At 49.8% G+C, this 14,201-nt stretch overlaps 2 protein-coding genes across 7 annotated transcripts in view; one reads left to right on the top strand and one right to left on the bottom strand.

Moving 5' to 3' along the window:
- SECISBP2 (SECIS binding protein 2) overlaps positions 1-8,919 on the top strand; it is a 39,503-nt gene extending 30,584 nt beyond the window's left edge. For all 5 annotated transcript variants that reach the window (XM_058301442.2, XM_004469960.4, XM_004469961.4 and 2 more), the window contains 5 exons: positions 2,911-3,067; positions 3,731-3,951; positions 6,636-6,790; positions 7,185-7,377; positions 7,932-8,919. In XM_058301442.2, the coding sequence (XP_058157425.1) occupies positions 2,911-3,067; positions 3,731-3,951; positions 6,636-6,790; positions 7,185-7,377; positions 7,932-8,035 (830 nt within the window). In that variant the 3' untranslated portion in view covers positions 8,036-8,919. The remainder of the gene's footprint in view (positions 1-2,910; positions 3,068-3,730; positions 3,952-6,635; positions 6,791-7,184; positions 7,378-7,931) is intronic.
- Positions 8,920-10,894: 1,975 nt separating this feature from the next.
- The window catches only part of SEMA4D (semaphorin 4D), a 159,469-nt gene continuing 156,162 nt past the window's right edge, over positions 10,895-14,201 (bottom strand). The window contains exons 18-19 of one of the 2 annotated variants that reach the window (XM_071216582.1): positions 12,936-13,033; positions 10,895-11,940 (exon numbers count right to left, since the gene is read on the bottom strand). In XM_071216582.1, the coding sequence (XP_071072683.1) occupies positions 11,914-11,940; positions 12,936-13,033 (125 nt within the window). In that variant the 3' untranslated portion in view covers positions 10,895-11,913. Of the gene's footprint in view, positions 11,941-12,725; positions 13,034-14,201 lie in introns of those variants that run through there. The other variant, XM_071216581.1, reaches the window with a different exon arrangement.

Here is a 14,201-nt window from a genome sequence, read left to right as displayed (position 1 = left end):
TATATGTGAGGGTCTGTCTCTGAACCATCAGTTCGGTTCCATTTGGCCAAATCATTTTTGACAAAACTGCTACATCTACTCAATTGGGAAAGAATAGCCTCTTCAACAAATGGTGCTTAGAAAGACTAGATAACCATATGCAAAAGAAAGGAGAGGCCCCCTCCCAGAAAGCAGAGAGTATCTACAACTGCAAGAAAACCGGCTCCTTCCATCTGCCCCATAAGATCTAAGCCCCTCTCAATCTGTGGCAGACTGGGCATCACCATCCCCAGATCCTCAAGCTTTGAGGAATGAATGAGCATACAGGGGAATTGCAACTATGGACCAAAGTAGACCTTTTATTGTAGTAGCAGAAGAATGTACAACATATTGATATAAAGATAGTGGTTAACAGAGGTTCAGAGGGAAGGGATAGGGAAGAGTAGGTGGAACATAGGGCATTTTTAGGAGATTGGAATTGTTCTGCCTGATATTGCAATGATGGATACAGGCCATCGTACATTTTGTCAAAACCTTTAAAATTGTACAGTACAGGGAAGTGACTGTGGCTCAATCAGTTGGTCTCCTGTCTGCTATATGGGAGGCCCTGGGTTCGAGTGCTGGGGCCTCCTTGTGAAGGCAGGCTCGCCCACATGCTGCAGAGAGCCGCCCAGCCCGCAGGCACCACAGAGAACTGACTCAGCACGGTGACGCAACAAGAAAAAGGAGACAAGCGGAAAAAAAACACAGAAGAACACACAGCAAATTGACACAGAGAGCAAGACAGCAAGCGAGCAGCAAGGGGGGCAGGGAAATTAAAAAATAAATAATAAATACAGACACAGAAGAACGCACAGCGAATGGACAGAGAGCAGACAAGACAGCATGCAAAAAAAAAGACACAAGGGGGGGATAAAATGTAAATAAATAAATTGTACAGTGAAAATGTAAACCACAGTGTAAACTATGGACCATGGTTAGTAGCAGTGCTTCCATAGTGGCTCATTAATTGCAATAGATGTACCACACTAATGAAAGATGTTATTAATAGGGGAAAATATGAGAGGGGGAAGGAGTGGGGCATATGGAATACCCTCTATTTTCCTTGTAACTTTTCTGTAATCAAAAATGTCTTTAAAAGTGAAGTTAAAATAAATGCACTAAAAAAAAAAATATTAATACAAATAGTAACTCAAAATGGATCAGAGACCTAAATGTAAGAACTAGGACTATAAAACTTCAAGAAGAAAATGTAGGGAAGTACCTTCAGGATCTTGTGTCAGGCAATGGTTTCTTAGACTTTATATCCGAAGCACAAGCAACAAATGAAAGAAAAAAAAAAAAGATGAATGGGGACCTCCTCAAAATTAAAAACTTTTATGCATCCATGGTCTTTATCATGAAAGTGAAAAAAGTACCTACTCAATGACAGAAAATATTTGGAAACCATATATCTAATAAGGGTTTAATATCCAGACTATATCAAGAAACCCTCTAACTCAACAGTAAAAAGCCAAACAACCAATTTAAAAAAATGCGCAAACGACATTTCTGCAAAGAAGATACAGAAATGGCCAAAAAGCACAGGAAAAGATGCTAAACATCATGAACCATTAGGGAAATGCAAATCAAAATTATTGACATACCATTTTACTCCTACTAGAATGGCTCCTATTTAAAAAACAAAATTTCAGCAGTTGGAGAGGATGCAGAGGAATATGAATGCTCATTGCTGGTGGGAATGTAAAATGGTGCAGCCGCTGGGGATGACAGTTTGGTATTTCCTCAGAAAGGTAAGTATCGAATTACCGTATGACCTGGCAATCCCATTTCTAGGTATATACCCAAAAGAATTGGACACACAGACTTGAGCAGATATTTGCCTGCTGTTCATAGCAGCATTATTCACAATTGCCAAAAGATGGAAGCAACTCGAGTGTCCATCAACAGATGAACAGATAAGGATAATCAAAAAGTGGTATAGGCATTCGGTGGAGTGTCACGTGGCCCTGAAAAGGTGTGAAGTTCTGATTTATACAACAGCGTGGGTGACCATTGAAGACATCATGTTGAGTGAAGTAAGCCAGACACAAAGGACAAGTACTGTATGATCAAACTGACATGACATAAGTAGAATAAGGAAACTCAACAGTCGTCATCTGGAGCAGAGGTTACCAGCGGTCGATAACCTCTACTCCAGGTAAGGACTGGGGAATTAATGTTTGACCTAGAGTTTCTGTTTGCATTGATTGTAAAGTTTTGGTAATGGCTGGTGGTGATGGTAGGACAACATTGTGAATTTAATTAATGCCACTGAATTATATATGTGAATGTGCTTAAAAGGGGAAGCTTAGGTTGTATATATGTTACCAGAATAAAAATGAAAACAAAACTAAAGCTAGGACTGTATAACACAAACCACGAACTCTGTTTAAAAGATGGACTATAGTTAATAGTACAGTTACAGTTAATAATACAACTATAAAATGATCTTTTAGGAATTAGAGTACTACAACTATAAAAATGGTTTTTCCTGAATTGTAACAAATATACCACAGTAATGGAAAGGTGTTAATAGTTGGGTGGTGTGTGGGAACTATATTTTATATACTTTATTCATGACTTTTCTGTAAACCTAAGTTTAATAAATAAATCCGTAAATGTGGTTGTTGAGGTGTGAAGAAGACATGTACAGGTAGCCCAGAATGTCACCTCTATCTCCACTAAATTTTCTATTTTTTTCCCAGGTATTTTTCACTATTTTAATTGGCTTCTGTAAAAATCAGTGAAACCCTAGTTCATGTGACTTGTGTGTGCAGAGTTTGTAGTGGCATCACTGAAACTCCTGGGTAGGAGGGCACTGTTGGGAATTACACCCAGCAATTCTGTAATTGACACATGTCTTACAGTGACTTCCTTTGTTTTGTACAGCTCCAGGAGGGTCAGAAGAATCCGTCTCTTCCACTCCTGTCCTGGAAAGCAAGTCAGAAGAGCTGCCAGAAGTGGAGCTTCAGCCTGAGGCAGACTCTTGCCCCCTTGGCCCTGACGCTGCCAGCTTCCCCAAGATCCACAGCCGGAGGTTTAGGGAGTGAGTAAGCCATGGTTCTGGGATGTCCCAGTGACCTGGCATGGACGTGCATTGGAGGCGTCTCAACACCATCAACCTTCATTCCCGGGGCTGCAATATTTTTTAATCCTCTTGGTTTAAAGTGGCCAAGTAGCCAGTTGTTGATACTTGCTCTCTGTATCTACTTGTAGTGAGGTTTCTAGCCCGTAGATGTGTGGAAGAGGTTTCTTTAATCTAAGACTGAGGTTGGGGCCGTGGGTTGTGGCGGCTGGGCTCCCTTTTCTGGTCCCTGTACAGTGTCTTGGTGGGGAGCACACTCCTAGCCTGTGTGCGTTCTTGCCTTCTCCCCTCTCCACTTCTTCTCCAGTTCTTCTCCTGGCATCTGTGCTCACGTGGGGGAGATGCATAGGTAGCGTCAGGATGGGCCGAGGCCCTCCTTGCCAGGGGAGTGGGCCAGCCATGGTGGAGGGCTGGGCACAGAGGTGACCCTTGTAGCTTGGAGGGGCCGGTGCCTTGCTTCTCACCTCATAGAATCAGGTCAGTGAGGAACTCCATGTTTTTTCATTAGTGTTACTCATCAAAATGTGATTTCCTTGGTGCTCTCTTCTCTCTCTGGTTTGGAGGGAACAATGCTGGAACATCACAGCCAATGGAGGTATTTATTATTTGCCGTGTTTCTTTCAGTTACTGCAGCCAGGTGCTTAGCAAAGAAGTCGATGCTTGTGTTACGGATCTTCTCAAAGAACTGGTACGTTTCCAAGACCGTATGTACCAGAAAGATCCAGTCAAGGCTAAGACCAAACGCCGACTCGTGTTGGGGCTGAGAGAAGTTCTCAAACACCTGAAGCTCAAGAAATTAAAATGCGTCATCATTTCTCCCAACTGTGAGAAGATACAATCCAAAGGTACCAGCTGACTTCTGTCATGTGGAGCGGGAAGCCCTCTGCAGTAGCGGCCAGCACCTGCCCTCAGGTGCTGCCTCAGGCCCGTCCAGCAGCTGGGCAGGATCCCTTCCACAGGCAGCATGTTTCTTTTTAAATGGCTAATCATCCTTTCCAAAGTTCACTTGCCCTCCACCTGCCTTCCTCTTTGTACGCAGGTAGGCAGGCCTCTGGGGCTCTGCATGGTGTGATTCCAGCAGCCCCCAGCCCACCTGCCCACGCAGGCCTCTGGGCGGGAGGTGTGGCTTCCCCTGCAGAACACCAGCAGCTCCGGGGCTCCGCTCGCGCTCGGGGCCTCCAGACCGGAGCTGGGCCAAGGGTGTCTGTCAGTCACCCACACCACCATGTCTGTCCCTGGCAGCCAGAGCCGCGCCTAGCTGGAGAGGGCTTTTCAGTCCGATTGCTCTTTTTAGTCTAATTAGAGATGTGGGTTTATCTAAATACTTTGCCATTTTACTTAAATTGTAGTTTTGTTTGGTTTTGAATGTGGTAGGCTGGATAAGATAATGGACAGCAGACTCCTGTCTCTCACATCCCATCTCATTTCCCAGCAACTTTGTGTCATCACGGTTTTCTGGAGGCCTTGCTTGTCCACCTTATTTCCTCTTTGGGCTAAGTAATGTAAGAATTGCTAGGAGCCACATCCCACCTCCCATTGGCCTTTATCTGGGTGGGGAAGAGAAGCGAGTACTTTGACCATGCACCAGTAAAGCCAGAGGCACCTCTGCAGCTTCCCTGATCCCACAGTTTTCTTCTACAATGGAAAATGAAACTGGAGGTGCTCGTTTTGGTAAGAAGTCCAAATCCTCCCACTGAGTCCTCAGAGGTGACCTTTCCACTTGCCATTTTAGGGCTGACGACCTGAGGTCTGATGTGTCCGAGGCCACCCAGGACCCCAGAAGTAGCAGGACCTCCTCACCCCAGGCGGGGGGCTCGCCCCCGGCCTGCCTTGGAGCGGGTCCAGTGACTAGTTGCCTCCAGCCATCCTGCTGGCTGGGCCCTGGGCTTGGCCGTGTGCCCCCCGGGGCTCTGCTGTGCTGCGTGCCCGTACCACCTGCTCCCCAGGGCTTTCCGAGGCACCAGAGAAAATGGGCCACACGCTCTCTGTGCTGTTTTTATCAAAGTTTTACAGTCACACAGTTAAAGAGTCCAATGTCCAACAAGGTATGATAAGGAAAAAAGAGCGGGCCTGGGCCCCTGCCCTCCCTGGAAACTCCTCGCCCTCGGCAGGCCTTTGGGTGTATCCCTGCATGTCCCAGTCAGCTTGCGAGTTCCTGCTGGTCACCTCCCGCCTCCCAGTTTTACGCATGTACTTGTCAGTTCCCAATGGTGGGAAAGGATTTAGCTCTCATTCTTCCCCACCCCTCATCCTGATGTGGTCCCATCCCATCACTCTGATGTCGTCATCCCCTGGCTTAGCAGCATTCTTGTGACTTGGCTTTGTGTATGCTGTCCAGAGCCAAGCCATAGAGCAAGGGAGGGTTGCATTGCATTCCTGCAGCTTATTCTCGTTTTATGTGGTTTCCTTAATTTTCTATACTCACCATTAACCATTTGTCCAAGTCTCTCTTTTTTTTCAATTTAAAAAAAATTCTTTCAGACTTACAGGATAATTACAAAAATCATACAAGCCCCATACGGAGAACTCCAACATCTCCGTATTCCCCTAGGTACCCAGATCCACCACTCTTGACATTTTCCACGTTTGCTGTGTCGCTCTCTCCATGTGTCTGTCTTATCTCTCCATCTATCTAGTGATCCATCTCTGTTCTGAACACATCATCCTTCTGGAATATTTAACACTGCCATGCACTACATATTCCTAAGAACTAGTACACGCATGTGACTAGCTTAAGTGCAGTTTTCAACTTGAAGGATTTAACATTGATAAAAAGCTTACAGTCTATATTCCAATTTTTCATGTGTCCCAATAAGGTCCTCTTCAGCTTCTCTTCTCCCTTTTTAGACCCCGCCCAGGATAACGTCCTGCCTTTGGTCGCCCTCTGTCCCTCCAGCCCTCCCTTCACCAAGTGCGTGCATTGCCACATGCACGTGTGCAGTTGGTAACAGACCTTGGATGCTTTTCTGGGCCTTCCAGTGGGCATTGGTGTCACCTGTGCAGAGACCCCTCTCTCCTCTCTCTTCCCTCTTTCAGTCTCCCTGGCCTTGGCTGGTGCCTCACCTGGAAGCAGGGTGGAGGTGGAGGGCGAGCGAGCACCCGGCCTGCTCACCTCACAGGGACCCCTCTGCCCCTTGCAAGAGGGACAGTGTGGGGTCAGTTACTTGACCTTGTGGCCTCTGGTCATCCACCTGTGTAGATGGGGATCCAGGCATCCACCCGGCAGGGTGTCTGAGGCTCGCAGCTGGGTCCTACCTGGTGCATTGTAAGTTTTCAGTAAACACTCGCTGACATTTTATTGGTTCATTAGGCATTATGCTATTTTTTGAGTGGAAGTCGACACATTTGATCATGTTAAGAAAGTGCCTGGTTTGGGGATTGGCTTTCTTCGATGTGATTTCGCATTTCCTCTGATGCAATCTGGCCCAGCCACTGGCTTGAGTACAAGAAAGCAGGCGGTGGTTGGTGCCACCGCGTCGCAGCATCCTGTGAGGCATTTCACCTGTGCTTTCGTTTTCCTTTGGCTCAGGTGGGCTGGATGACACTTTGCACACCATTATTGATTACGCCTGCGAGCAGAACATTCCATTTGTGTTTGCGCTCAACCGCAAAGCTCTGGGGCGCAGTCTGAACAAAGCTGTTCCTGTCAGCGTGGTGGGGATCTTCAGCTACGACGGGGCCCAGGTGAGGTGGGGAAAGGGCACGGAACGCTTGATGTCCTGCTTACGGGAGGAAGGGACGGGACGAGGGCCAGTGCTCCCCCAGCACCTCACTCAGCAGGAGAGGCCACCCCTCAGGTAGACCTTCTTAAGAGATGTTGGTCTTTGAGTCGTTAACACCAGGGGAGTATCTGAAGCAGAATTCAGCTCTTTGATTTACTGCTGGCATGGAGACGCTTATGGTGGCTCGGGTTCGCTCTTCCAAGAAGCAAGCCCAAGGAGCCATCCCCAGCCTGCTCCTGACTCTAGGGGGCCTTACCTTTTTCCTCGCACCACAGGCACCCGTGTTGCCCCCGCGCTGCTGGGGTCCTCGTGGGGAATCAGAGAGTCTTCCTGATGTGCTCTTGTTCCCACCCCAGGACCAGTTCCACAAGATGGTTGAGCTGACGATGGCGGCCCGCCAGGCATACAAGGCCATGCTGGAGAACGTGCGGAAGGAGCTGGCGGGAGAGCCGGGGCCTCGATCCCCTCCCAGCCCCCCTGCGCTGGGCCCACACAGCTCTGCAGGAGATGTTCATCCCACCTCCGCTGGGAAAGAAGAGCCACAGTACAGTGAGTACTTGGGGGTGGTCAGGGCTCCCTTCATGCGGCCTCTAGGTTCTCTGTCCTGCTTTAGCAGAGTCCAGGGGAGCAGCCTCGCTGCTAAAAAGGCAGGAAGTGATGATGATGGTTGTAGTTGTCATAACGATAGAGTGCCCTGACAAAGTCCAGGCCATTTCCTAAAATGATGGTATCCGGCTTCATGTGTTGCAAGGCCTTCCCTGACTGTCGGAAACTCTCTGACTTGGAGTCAGCAGAGGGTGGCTTAAGGATGGCTGAATCTAAGGTGGGCCTTTCCAAGACCAGCTCAGCAGGTCGAGGTTCTCCAAGGTCAGCGTTTTCCCAGCCATGACCTCTGGGCTGGGGTGGATGCCACTCGTGGGGGTGGGGCGCTGGCCCTGCAGGCTGGGAAGTGGCGACGGGCGCCCGTGCCGCAGGGCTTCTCTGGGCGCGTAGTGAGCTGTGTGCAGCCTCCCAGCTGACTCGGCCACAGTGCTGGTTTTCTTAGAGGAGTTTTTATACGTCACTGATGCGTTTTCTCAGTTGTGCCATTTTCTTATTTCTAGTTAAAATCTGGAGAAAACATCTGGAAGCATATAATCGATGTGCCCGGGAACTAGAAGACTCTTTAGAGGCTTCAGCCTCTCAAATGATGAACTTGAATTTATAGGAAGAGAGTTCTTTTGCATATGTTTTGTGTATTTGTGGTAAGAAGAAGGGGACCTTTTAGGGTCTTTTTCTTCTCAGTTCTTCACTGACCTGCGGTATTTTGTGTGACTGTTGAATTTGGAAATCAACCAGAATGAAAGGACATGTGAAACCATGTTTGTCGACATGCAGCTTTCTAGGCACAAAACTGTGACTCCATCGTGTGGTCCCTTCTCACCAGATGTGCAGGCTATAGTGTTTTCTAAAAGCCTTGTGATGTAGGTTTGGCTTTGAGCATGCCAAGGCTTTGGGAAATACTGGAAAATGTGGTACTTAGAGTACTCTGGCTGCTAAAGAAGCTTCCTCTCCATTGCGGGATAACCAGGTTACTTGGTTTCTGGAGACCAGGTGTTGGGTGCCAAGTGGGGATCTTGATTTTAACCGTAAGGAAGCACCATTGCCAATTCTAATTTTCTTCCCACCACCCAGTAAAATCTCACAGCTTTCAGGAACCCGACATAAGACAGCATTCAGTGACGCCAGTGTTAAAGCAGAGGAGTGTGGTGAAGGGTTTGCTTCTAAGGAGATGTATCTTTTCAGTTTAAAGATTTAGGGATACTGGAGAAATTGCTAAAATGAGCCGCAGAAGGAAAAATGTTTTTTCTAACCTGTGACTTTTTTCACATGAATTATTTTTAATCTTTATTTTTCAAAGGGACAATGTAAACTAAAATTCCTAAAATTTCAGTTTTGTTAATCTGAAAGTTTTTTCCTTTTTTTTAAATGAACATATTCTGAATGTGATTTCTGTCTTAGAGGCAAGGGAGATAGAAATTTTCTTTCATATTTTCCCTGCAAGAAACCTTATTTATTTTGAATAAATAGTGATTATTTAATTTTGCTTGAGACTCTGGTGCTCTTAGGCTGATTGGTGTCTGTATTTTAATGATTTCTCCTGAGTCTTACATTTGTGCATTTCGGTTACTCTAATCTTTAAATTGAAGAGCAGGGGAGCAATTTGATATCCCTGTTCTTCATCTGTCTTTAAGTAGAAACCTCTAAAGACCTGATAGAGACATCCTGGCTCAACTCCAGCCTGCCCTTGCATTTTTTTGCCATCAAAGTAAATGGCAGGGAAGGATTTATACTGTTTTTTGCTTAAGCAAGGAGGGTATTTTTTTGGGGTCTGAAAATACCACTAATTGAAATCATTATACCTTTTAGAAGTTGCCTGGGATAAGCAGATAAAATTGGAATAATGAATTGGCAGGGGTGTGCCATGTGGCCAGAGGAAGTCTGTTCTGTCGTCTTTGGAACAGGGTGCTAATGTGGGAGTACGTTTTGGTGAGTTAGGTCGTGAATAAGTCCCAAGTGCTCCGTCGTCTCACAGGTTGATCTTTTTAAGACACAACCCACATCACATAGTGAACAGCAGCAGGAGGTTCTTTCCCACCCTTTCCATTTCAAGAGATAGCAAGTGTAGTTGGATTGGAGGCAACAACACTTAAAATAACCTGTCAGTAGCTCTCAGCAACCCAGAATTTTTTTAAAAAATTTTCAAGATTTATTTCCCTTCCCCCCCTCCCATTGTCTGCTCTCTGTGTCCATTCACTGTGTGTTCTTCTGTGCCTGCTTGTATTCTCATTGGGCAGCTCCAGGAACCGATCCTGGGACCTTCCGGAGTGGGGAAGAGGCGCTCATTCTCTTGTGCCACCTCAGCTCCCTGTTCTGCCACATCTTCTTATTGTGTGTCCTCTGTGTCTCTTTGTAGCATCATCTTGCTACACCAGCTCTGCTCATCGGCTGGCACTCCGCGTGGGTCAGCTCACTGCACGGGCCAGCTCGCCTTCACCAGGAGGCCCTGGGCATCGAACCCTGGACCTCCTGTGGGGTAGACGGAGCCCGACTTCTTGAGCCACATCCGCTTCCCCTAAAAATTTGATGGATCATTTGAAACCCTCTGAAGGCACCTGAAGGGCATGTGTCCAAAATCGCTTCTTGGAGGTCTCCATGCCTCCAAGGACTTGGTATTTGTTTTGTTAATTTAGGGGTAAAGGGAGCCTAAGAGATGTAGGTGGGTTTTTAACATGTTACTCAGCTCCTGAAAGGCTTCACTTCCCATTTGGCTAAACCCAGATTGTAACCAGCAGAGGCTTTAGAGGCTTTATGACCTGCTGGTAAACCTCACTTTCCTGAAGACAAAGGAACTCCAGCTGAAGGCCACTGCGGAGCTGAGGGTGCTGCTGCAGGCAGTGGGGCTGGAACTGGGGGCCTTCCTAACTGAAGGTAGAACTCTGTCCTTTCATTTTTTTCAACAGTGCAAGGAACACAGAATTCATCCTCATAAACTACATCTCCCCAAGGAGCATCACTTATTACAGCAACTGGAAGTGTGTGGTTTGTTTCGTTTAGTTTTGTTTGAGCATGAAAGTGTTCTGGCTGAATCTAGACTTGAGGGAATTTCATAGCTGCAGCAGCAAGGATAAGGGCCCAGAGCTTAGCGCGTTCATCCAGCCCCTCGTAGTGGCTGGTGCCACAGTCCAAGCAGGAACCGCAGTGAGAGCTGGTGAGTGTTTTGCAGGAGGACTTTATATTACAGGCACACGCAGGTCCGAGTGGCGTCCGCTGACGCGAGGGCAGGCAGGCTCCCGGGAAGCGGCTGGCCTGTCGGCTGCAAGGGACACGGTCGAGGGGCCAGCTGGGCAGTGCGAGCCTGGAAGCCAGCGTCGTTCACTGTGAACTGTGCCTGTCACTCTGGAGCCCTAGGTGACTGGCTGGAAAACGTATGCCAGTGCCCCACAGACTGCGACTAAGAGAACGGGGTCTGGGAGTGGGCCCGTGGGATCCTAAGGCTGAGACACATTTGGTTATTTGACAGAAATCACAAGAAAATCACAGCTTTATTTTCAGCACAAGTTTTGGTTTTACAGTAGACCCGAAAACTGTCACTCCCAAACCAGAACAGACATGTCTGCAAAGTCAAAGGCTGAGCAGCTTTGGGCCTGGCCTCAGCACTCACACACAGCGCAGCCTCCAGAGGCACAGCTTTAGGAGGCGGGACTGTGTGGGTGACAGTGTCTTCTACCCTGGCTCTGATTCTGACTTGACAGTGTTACACGGCACCAGGAGATGTGCGTAAGTAACCTGCTCAGGTCTTCTACCTCAGACAGGCTGGGCGTTGAGGAGCTGAGCTGAGCTGAGAGGGGATGCACTCAAGGGCCTAAGCCACAGCCCTTCCTGACAAAGAACGTACTGTTCTGAGCGTGGTGACCGTCAGCACAAAGGACTCTCAAAGCCACACTGCATTTCCCAGTTTGAGCCTCATCATCACTTCAAAGTTAAGGCAAAATACTTTCTTTTCGAGTCTCACCTCAGTAGTGTGTACCTTAGTTAAGTGGCTAAATCGGAAGGTGGGAAGAAGGAAGAGGCTTGATTTATTTCAGTAAAACCAGCCATCGAGAGTTGACTACACTAATGTTTTCATTGGCACTTGTAGGGGCAGCCCATTTCTGGAAAATGAAATTCTACAGTTAACGTAGGAACTATCCTTAAAGCAAAAGAATACTTTCTGGGACAGCGAGCTTCGTGCACATTGCTGTTCAAGCATCACGAGAGTTGCTCTCTCTTGGTAGCCTGTCTTGTTTACCCGCTTCTGCCAGACAGACCCTTCTGTCCCACATAAGCAGCTGACTACCCAGTGATAACGTGAAGGTTCCTGTGCCCGGGAGTCCACGTGGGGGTCTCCGGCTCCTCGGCGGGCTTCTGGGAGAGCGCGGTCGCCGCTGACCTGCTGGTGTGCGCAGAGCAGGCTGGGAAACGCTCACAGCAGTTCCCGCACCGACTCCTCGGGGTGGGGGTGGGGCAGTCTCCTCTCCCAGGGCCGGAATGGGTCCCCGGTGGCTAGAAGGTGTCCTTGTTACAGCTTTCCTGAAAGAGCAGTGTTGTCTCAGAACGCCTGGCAAGACTGACGGGTGGGCTTCTCCTGGGGAGATGGCTCAGCTGCCAGGTGGACAGCAGGGAGGAGCCTGCAGGCGGCGCAAACCGCCCCCCCCCGGGCCCCCCGCTGAGAGCCAGGGCAGCTCCCACCCCCTGGCCGCTGGCCTGTTCTCTGGGAGGAGCCCTCCACTGGGCAGACTCCTCATCCCAGACACTCCCCGGGAGGTAAGAGGACAGGCTGGGGGGGCAGCCCGCATGCGCTAAGCTCCAAACCCCCCTTCTCCAAACTGCAACATCAGAGGCTCAGCTCAGCTAAGTGCCCCGACATCCCTGGCAGCAACGGAGGAGGCTCTTGACAGCCGTTTAGAGGAAAACAGAACACTCGCAAGTCCAGGGTCCGAGCTGCTGGGGACTCACACTTGGACCTCAGCAGCAGGCCCGGCCTCAGGCTCTGCCTTCTGTGGCTGCCTCGCACACCGGGGCCTGGGCAGCCGCCCCGCGAAGCCCTCTGTCCTGCAGCGCACTCGTCTCAGTGGCTGCCCGTCGTGCCCACCATGTGCGCCTGCAGCACAGCATAACGGTGGAGGTGCCGCAGCCCGTGCTACAGGCCCCGGGGTGAGGTTGCAGCAAGCTGGACACCCCCCTTCCTGCCCAGCCCTGGGCACCCTTCCAGTTACCTGCTCTTGTCAGACGGCTTGACCACCCGAGGCCGCCTCCCTGCCTGGCCATGCCAGCAGCGTGCTGGATGCTGGGGCGTGCGGGTGGGGCGGGCCTCCCCGGCACAGCCTCACTCACCATTGCAAGGGCTCGTCCTTGGCCACCATTGTGACTCCCCCTGCTCCCAGAGGGCACGGGAGGCAGGATTTACCCAGGGCCGAAAGGAGGACGGGCTGAGGAAACCAGGGAGGCCTGCTAGGGGACGGGGGCGGGGTGGAAGACCCTGACGCCAGGACCCCCTCCCCGTCCCGGGTGGGTGGCCCACGTACCCATGCCCTCTTCCAGCGCTGCATCACCCGCCCGTGCTCGCCAGCCACAGCCCTCCAGGCTGAGAGCTCTCTGGCCCACTGCTCCTGGTGGGTCGCCTCTGGAAGACAGAAGGGGGCTCAGGGTCACGGACCACGGACTCTGCCGTCTCTGGATGCCCAGAAGTCTCCTGAAGCCGCACATGAATGCATCGGGGGGTACAGGTGGGGTCCCCGTTGGTGGTGAGGGTGCAGCCGGGGCACAGCAGCGCTCCCAGGTCTCTGTGAGTGGCCATTCCCTTCTGGTCACCAGCCCCTCCTCGAGGTTACAGGGTCAGGTGCCAGGGCCCTCCACCCATACTGTTATCTGTCCCTCACGTTGCATTTTTATCTCTTCCCAGGCCCCAGGGTCTTGCAGGTGGGAGGGCCCTGTTGCGACACAACCAGCTGCTGAGGCTCAGAATGCGGAGCGTGACTCCTGCCAGGGCTCTGGGGCAAACACGCTCCTGGCTCCTCTGGCTCCTCCAGCTCTCCACATTGAGCAGACCGTCTGCTCGTGGATTTTGAAAACAAGTTAACTTGCAGGAGTTGTTAGAAGGCTGCAAAGCTGCCATAGTTCTTTGTTCTTTGAAAATACAAAATTGGAAGTACACCCTTTCTTTGGACTACAGCCTCATGGGAAGTCACGGGCTCCAGAAAGGAGCCTGAGCCCTCCAGACATGAAGCAGAACCCCTAAGTGGAGTCAGTCTAACCCGGGGCGCCCAGGCTGCTGCGGGCAGGGTGGAAGCAAGTGCACTCGGCGAGGACACTCGGTGGTCTTGAACTTGAGGGTGCCCTGCGAGAACTCCTTTCTATTCCTGCCTCTGCAATTCCAACAGCACGGAATAGGCGGGGTTGGGAGGACTCCACGCTGATAGACAATCATTTTATGTTCTAAACCCCATCCAGTCCCAACACCACCAGCACCTTCAAAATCACCTCACGATAACATGGAAATGTCTTGATTGTGATTGTATCTTTTTAAGCAGTCCCCCAAGCCTTAAATGTAGTTTCAATAGAGAGACTGGTGCAAAATTGCCCGTGTTCAAAGTCAGGTCCTGCTCCTTTCTGGCTGGTGAGCTGTGTGACCTGGGGCAAGTTGCTTAACCTTTCTGGACTTTCATTTCTTCACCTATAAACTGGAGGTAATAACAGCAGCTACTTCATAAGTTAACAAATGGTGAGATAAAACATCAACAGGCTTTGAGTTGTGCCTAGTGTGTAGTTGCTTTCATTGTTACCTAGCCATT

The sequence above is a fragment of the Dasypus novemcinctus genome, chromosome 8, assembly GCF_030445035.2.
Source record: "Dasypus novemcinctus isolate mDasNov1 chromosome 8, mDasNov1.1.hap2, whole genome shotgun sequence".
In the NCBI taxonomy this organism is placed as follows: domain Eukaryota; kingdom Metazoa; phylum Chordata; class Mammalia; order Cingulata; family Dasypodidae; genus Dasypus; species Dasypus novemcinctus.
Note: the sequence above shows the minus strand (reverse complement) of the source record. Positions and strands in the feature narration are given on the sequence as shown.